The following is a 7,526-nucleotide window of genomic DNA, read 5'->3' on the forward strand; positions in this document are numbered from 1 at the left end:
CAACCATTGTCTGACAGTGTGTTTGAAAGACTAATTTCTATTAAATGCTATCAACGTATTGTTTTAAATTATTTTTCGTTATGTTGTAAAACTACAAGAGGTAATAGTAATAGTAATACTATTACCTGTCATTTTCCCTGTAATAGTAATAGTAATAGTAATATGAAGTGTCAAGGTGTAATAGTAATAGTAATAGATTACAATTGAAAGTAATTAACCTCAGGCCTGGACACAGTAACAATAATAGTATTAATAGATTTACCTAATTTTACATTTCCATACATGTACATGTACGTAGTACATGTCTGTCCACAACACAAATACAAGACACCCACACATAGCCATTACTTCATTTCTCGGCATGCATGTGAAAATCTTAATCTACACTACAGTTAACAAACAGAAATCTGTTGTCTATTAAGATACTAATACAGATACTATTAAGATGCTACAAATCTGTTCATTATTACTTATAATTGAAGATTTGGTATAGATGGGGCAAGACTAGTCTTGCTGCCCAGACCCTCCGCCTATAAATACGGTCATTGGGGTGTCCACCCCAATGACTGCAGGCGGAGGGTCTGGGCAGCGAGACTAGGGCAAGACTACACAGTTAGTAGTATAATTAATTTTTAATAACAGCAAAATAAAAGTTACAACTACCAGCATTATGTAAATAGCATATGAATATGTATTATATATATATATATATATATATATATATATATAACATAATAATGTCTTGCCAACTGCATGCAATAACTGTTTTTAAAGCTACTTTAAAACCTCAACTTACCTAAATAGTAAGCTCAACACTAGTAGCTGTGCCGCTGACGCCACAGTAGTATAGACCCAGGAGGTGCCGAGAGGTGCAGTACAGATATCCTCCATCTTGCCTTCAAGGTGTGGTGGTGTTGCTGGAATCTAGTTGCCATGGGTACCCTATACTACCATAGAGTATTATGCTACCTCATGAAGCACTCACGAGTAGTTGTACAACTATATTTCAAGAATATTTCAATAGGTCTTACAATATTATTATGACGTTATTTCCTGTACGTATTGGGTGCCAGTGCGGGAATTCGAGGAATTACCGAATTAGAAAATGTCAAAATCAAAATGACTACCATTATAAAATGGCTAAAAAGGTCTGTATCCACAGTCAGTATCATAGGTACGGCTGGAAGAGGACCTGACAGTGGTAAACTAAATAAAGATATATACCTCAAGGCAATAGAGAAAGCAAAAGAGATCATTACCGAAAAGTTTAGACTGTCCTTGAAATTTGAATAAAGCAGAGCCAGTAAGTGGTGGAGCAGCTTGGGGCCTTGGGCAGGTTAGTAGGATCAAGTCAGTTGATTGATACATCAATTTCAGATCACATTGCTGTGTCGCTGTACTTACTGGAAGAAGTAAATAGCCTAATGCTACATTTTCCAACAAAGTTCATCACAAAAGATGACAAACCACACTTCCTTGACACAGGAGAGAAGAATTGGAAAACAAACCCTGGAAGAACAGCAAACCTTTATCATGAAGCATTTTCAAACGAGATTAAGGACAACAGCTTACAGCAGATATGCAGTGCCATTGCCATTGGAGCTAAATACAGGGAACATAAAGGATTCCATGTAAGGAACTCGTTTGTAGCAAAAAGTGACTACCTGATAGCCTTTACATGGAGCGATGGGGAGGAACCAAAGAAAGGGACTGGTACATATGACACATGGAAGAAATGTAGTAAAGGAACTAAAAGAATACATGTACCATTGAAATCACTAGTTGATAGTCCAGCAGCAGTGGAACCAATGGAACCATCAACTTAAAAATAACAAAAAACTCAAAGACACATTAATTATAACTATAACTAAATCACTACTGAAGCATTAATAATAATAATAGTAATATGTATTTTTATAAAAAAAGTGACTCTAAAAGACTCAGCAGCAGCTAGTATATAAACTCTATGACTATTAGGTGTTCATCAGCTATAGACTGTTAAGTGTTCATCAACATCTCATCAATCATTCCTTTCATGTCTTTCTTCTTCAATACAAGACCACCCAACACCTTTGCCTTATGCAACGGATAAAAGTCTATTTCATCATTACCAAACTAAGAAATGAACATAGCAATGACATCATGAAGCTTATACTCTCCAGCTGTACCTTGTCATTGACGTACTTCTCAATAGCATTGTGATCATGAGGAGACATTGACTTGATGTGGAGTATAAAGTAAATGTAACTGTAGATATTATGATCAGAATGGTAGTGTTTAGCAAAACCCTGCATGAGTATAATAATAATAATAATAATATCAACAATAACATCAGGAATAATAATAAACATTGTTAGGAGTCAAACCTTTCCTCTCCTCTCAAAGTCATCATTGTCAATGCCACAGACAAAGCAAACACTTTTCTGATCCTTTTCAGCAGCGTCCTACATATACACATCATCATAAAAGGAAATCATTATTTATGAAGGATTGGACAGTGAAACCTTTTCTTGTCTAAGTTCAGAGAATGTGTCCACTAGGATAGCAGTTATGACTTCAAGGGAAATGGTTGAAATGACAACAAAGAATATCAAATCAAACACTGCCCTCCATAAATAAATATTAAAATTGGCTCCATTTTGTCCAACATAAGTAACTGAAATAGCCTATACAAGATTATTAAACAATTAGTATAAAATGGACATGCAATAAAGAACATACTCCAAAGCCATCAAGCAGTCCTTCCCTGATAACAGTGATATAACACTGCCAGAGTGTAGTGCAGAACTGGTTGTTCTCTCCTGGATTAAAGAAACTGGACATTATAGCAAACGAAAGAACAGCATATATCAGTAGGAGAGAAAGAATGAAGCAGGCTATTAGGAATAGCTGTTTCCCTGATAAATAAATAAATAAATATAAAATCATAAATATGAATTATGAAGTGATTTCAGTAGCAAGTACATGTACATGCAAACTAGCTTACTACGTCTGCTAATAGCTTTCACAATATCCTGCATCACATCAATATTTAGGAAGATGTAAGGGAGACAGAGACAGTAAAAGTACCCAAAAGTTCCAATACTTAATAAAGAAAAGAGTAGAAACAGCACCCTGTACATCGGGGAAAAACTGAATAAATAAATATCAAAACATTCGCTGTCTTTAGATTCCTCAATAGTATCAATCCACTTGAACTTCTTGGACAATAAAGGTATGTCATTCCTAATGCAGTTCTTAATTCCATTCCTATAACCAATAATAATAATCAATGGATCACAGTATATGCACTATTGTTAGTAATAGCTATTATTAGTAACAACTAATGTTAGAAACACTTACACAACAGCTTTAAAGAGAGGTACTTCATAAAGGAAGTTAGGTTTCTCACAGACAAAGTATTCAACGACCATCCAAAAACTAAGAACAAAGTGGATCACTCCAAAGAAATAAAGAATGACGTATTGATATGTAGACCAACAGTTCCATGGACGAGGTATCAGCAATAAACCACTGACTGTGACATTGGGATCAAATTCACTAGAGAGAGGGGAGGAGCTTATTAATTAATAGTAATGATCTTTGGCAACCTTAAAAGTTTGTAAAAAAATTCATATTTGATTGGAATCAGCTGAAACTTTCTACACAACATAAGAACATGTAAATGCATTAGGAAAAGATCATAAAAATGGAGAATTCTCCTTTTTATTTTTTGGAAAATTTGGTGAATGATCCTGTATTATAATAGTATAGGGACTTTGGTCTGATTTTAGAGTAACTTTTAATATTCATAAAAAACCAAATTATTATTATTGTTATTATTATTATTACCAGCTGTATGATGGTATCTGAAATATTCCAAGTACAAAAATGTTCAAAAAAACTGTCAAAAAAATTAAAAACCAGTGCCTCAACATACTAAGGAAAGATCAGTCAATTAATTAATTAATTAATAACTTACGAAAGAAATGATACCACTCTCCATATGTGATGTTTTTCAAGTTCTCTCTAATTTATTATTATTATTATTATTATTATTATTATTATTATTATTATTATTATTATTATTATTATTATTATTATTAATTCTAACTTTATATTCATGTTTTTTCAAGAATGATTTGGTCCAGCTAGAAAGGTCCTTTGCTTTATCCTCCACTGAATCACGATTAATGTTAGCCTGAAGGATACTCTTCTCCCCATCACTCATACACCTCTACAATACAAATGATAGTGAGTTAGTAGCACATATAAATGTGTATATTTATAAGTACATGTAACTGGAATATCATACTGAGTATTTAAATGGGAAATAGACAGGAGTTAAAATCCACTTCTTGTCTTTAGTGATGTAATTAACTTCAATCCTGTGAGTGTCTTTATTCAATTCATCGCACAGTGTCCTTATCTCAGTTAACTATTATTAATTAATTATTCAATCAATTAATTAATTACTATTACTTCTTTGCTATGATCTTCCAATGCTTGGTCCAAGTTGTCGTTAGCAACAGATCTATTTTGATTTGCAACATGTACCTAGATAGTTTAATTAAAAATTAATTAATTAATTAATTAATTAATTACTATTACTTCTTTGCTATGATCTTCCAATGCTTGGTCCGAGTTGTCGTTGGCAACAGGAGATCTATTTTGATTTGCAACATCTCCCTAGATAGTTTAATTAAAAATTAATTAATTAAAAATTAATTAATTGATTACTGGTTCTTGTAAAACAGGCTTCAATTTTTTCAATCCAACTATAAATAAATAAATAAATATTATTATTATTATTATTATTAATTAAATGCTGACTAAATTCCTCAAACTCCAGTTCAGAGTCCTCAGCAAGACTCCTCAGTATGTGGTATGCCCTGAACATGTTCCTCTCAATAAACTCAAACCGTTTCTTTTCATCAACATCTTTACCATTAGCACACAACTATACACAATATATATCAACATCTTTACCATTAGCACACAGCTATACACAATATATATCAACATCTTTACCATTAGCACACAACTATATACACAATATATATCAACATCTTTACCATTAGCACACAATATATATCAACATCTTTACCATTAGCACACAACTATACACAATATATATCAACATCTTTACCATTAGCACACAGCTATACACAATATATGCATGTACAATGAAGCATCTATCAGTAATAACTCACTCTGGCATGGACTGCCTTCACAAAGTACATAACTCTTTTCTTCTTGAGGTCTTTGGATATTGCTTTAACTAGACCAGGACTGAACTCTTTGTTCGTTTCTTCAAGAAGAACTTCCAGCAACTCAACAGCTTTACACTGCATCTCAAGGACATCAATTGGTAGTGGCACTTTAACTATCTATAAATGTTATTAATAATAATGATAAATAATGATGATGATGATGATGATGATGGTCATTGTATTATTATCATTACAATTGGTATTTTAGTAGTTGGATGTTCAGTAGGACAGGATTCTGTAATTATCAAGTTAATGGAGTCCAACACTTGACCATCTAATGCTGCACTTTGATTGGAATAATTACCAGCACACAACTCGATGAGGCACTGTAAAACAAACAAACAAACAAAATAAATAAATAAATAAACAAATAATGTCTACTTGTATGGCTTTAGTCATTGTTTCAGTAATCATAGCTGATTCAGTTTCATTTTCTTGTTTTATTTCAACTAGTGTCTCCAGGAGTGCAGCTATGCCACTAATGACATTAATATTCTAATTGTACAAATAATAGAAATTATTTCTTTCCCTTCTCCTTACGAATGAGCTGTCTTGCTCCTTCATGATTGCTTGAAGTTTTCTGTTCTGTCCATCACAGAGAGAAGAGATGAGGTCCAAGCAAACACCAACTTGATGCAACCACACGTCCTGTACATCATTAAGAGGGACACTACATGTACATGTATGGTACCTGTTTAACTTACCAATTCATCAGCTGGTTGGGGATCTAATAAAAGAAGTGTTGATTAATTATAATGAAATACATGCAGAGACTTACAGGTGGTGATAAAAGATGTAGTGCTTGTCTTTGGTGGTACATTAGGTGGAGGAGTGGGAGGAGAGGGTGTGGCTAATAAAGCATCAGTCTTCTCCTATCAAGAAATATATCATGATAACAAACATAAAATACATACCAATCCTTGACCAGATCCTGCTAAAGTATCCATTTCTAGAATAGTAACACCACTAGCTCCCTCTGGCCTACTACCACTGACCCCTGTACCGGCGGTCGGTAGCTTATTGTCATCATCAGTAGGTCCCTATTAATTAAACATAATAATTAATTATTATTATTATTATATGTGAATACTCACAGGCTTGGTCAATAAGAAATCTCTAAATAAATAAATAAATAAATATTATTATTATTATTATTATTATTATTATTATTATTATTATTATTATAAGACTAACTTTGGTATATGGCTGTATTGGAGTATCACTGAAATCAGTTTGTAGATTGACAAGAAGAAGTTGGCATTATTAGCAATCCTGTCACAGATATAATCCTGAGTTTCTTCATTCCCATTGAACACTAGAGTATAGAGGAACCCCATTATCTGGACACATATCTTCACATCTGGATTGGACATATGCTTTAGCACCTGTAATGAAAGAATGAACAATAATAATAATAATAATAATAATAATAATAATAATAATAATAATAATAATAATATACATGTACTGACTAGCCGCCTCTATATAATGGACACTGTGTCTTTGTTATACAGAGGTGTCCTTTATGTGGAGGTTATTTTATACAGTAAGGAATGTAATTAGTACACTAGGTGCTGTCCATTAAATGGAGGTGTACACTATAGAGAGTGTCCATTAAGAGAGGCTATACTGTATACATGTTACTTATATTTACCAGGTGAGGATATTTTTTTTCTAAAACAAATTTATTTTGTAAATTCTTCACATAAGAATGGTAATCTTTATCACAGGTACTGCTATAAATATAATTAATAATAATTAATAATAATTAATAATAATTAATGAATTAATATCTTACTCTGCTGCCCACTCCTCATTGTCAATTTCTTCAATTTTATTAAAAGTTATTCCAAACAAAACTTGTAAAGTCGTTAGCAAAGTGAAGTGAAGCCTGGCCCTCTCCTTACTACCCAGCCGCTGCCGCAACTGAGAATCCAAGACACTAAGGGAAGAGGAGGGGGAGGGGCAGGGGAAGGTAAAGAGGAGGAGGAGGGGCAGGGGAAGGTAAAGAGGAGGAGGAGGGGCAGGGAGAGGTAAAGAGGAGGAGGAGGGGCAGGGGAAGGTAAAGAGGAGGAGGAGGGGCAGGGGAAGGTAAAGAGGAGGAGGAGGGGCAGGGAGAGGTAAAAAGGTTAAAAGTCATTCAAGACAAGACACAAAGTACCTTAACAGTTTAGAGAGGGGAGTATCATCACATACTAAAGGAACGACCCTAATGAATAATAATAATAATAATTTAATAATAATAATAATAATAAGTACTGGTGATCAGCTCCA

The 7,526-nt window shown here is 33.4% G+C and overlaps 1 protein-coding gene across 1 annotated transcript; it reads right to left on the reverse strand.

Moving 5' to 3' along the window:
* Positions 1-1,854: 1,854 nt before the first annotated feature.
* On the reverse strand, positions 1,855-7,455 carry LOC109588853 (inositol 1,4,5-trisphosphate receptor-like protein A). The gene is made up of 27 exons (XM_020004961.1): positions 7,414-7,455; positions 7,051-7,194; positions 6,907-6,988; positions 6,447-6,637; positions 6,347-6,368; positions 6,167-6,292; positions 6,031-6,124; positions 5,957-5,979; positions 5,793-5,900; positions 5,634-5,747; positions 5,447-5,578; positions 5,193-5,369; positions 4,813-4,939; positions 4,720-4,757; positions 4,591-4,668; positions 4,462-4,536; positions 4,295-4,417; positions 4,094-4,216; positions 3,962-4,008; positions 3,832-3,918; positions 3,343-3,540; positions 2,987-3,249; positions 2,722-2,897; positions 2,505-2,666; positions 2,367-2,444; positions 2,169-2,288; positions 1,855-2,115 (listed from the first exon to the last, which is right to left on the reverse strand). Exons 4-27 carry the CDS (start codon positions 6,623-6,625, stop codon positions 1,999-2,001), a joined length of 2,787 nt encoding a protein of 928 aa, XP_019860520.1. The 5' UTR covers positions 6,626-6,637; positions 6,907-6,988; positions 7,051-7,194; positions 7,414-7,455; the 3' UTR covers positions 1,855-1,998.
* Positions 7,456-7,526: the final 71 nt, after the last annotated feature.

The sequence above is a fragment of the Amphimedon queenslandica genome, unplaced genomic scaffold (assembly GCF_000090795.2).
Source record: "Amphimedon queenslandica unplaced genomic scaffold, v1.1 AMPQUscaffold_11811, whole genome shotgun sequence".
Taxonomy (NCBI): domain Eukaryota; kingdom Metazoa; phylum Porifera; class Demospongiae; order Haplosclerida; family Niphatidae; genus Amphimedon; species Amphimedon queenslandica.

Bases quoted from the DNA above. Each gene is read 5' to 3' on its own strand.
- LOC109588853 (XM_020004961.1), bottom strand. From the start codon at position 6,625: ATGTCCAATCCAGATGTGAAGATATGTGTCCAGATAATGGGGTTCCTC. The intron at 6,369-6,446 runs GTTAGTCTTATA...TTATTTATTTAG, and splicing joins CAATACAGCCATATACCAAA to AGATTTCTTATTGACCAAGC. The intron at 3,250-3,342 runs GTAAGTGTTTCT...TATTGGTTATAG, and splicing joins CCTCTCTTTAAAGCTGTTGT to GAATGGAATTAAGAACTGCA.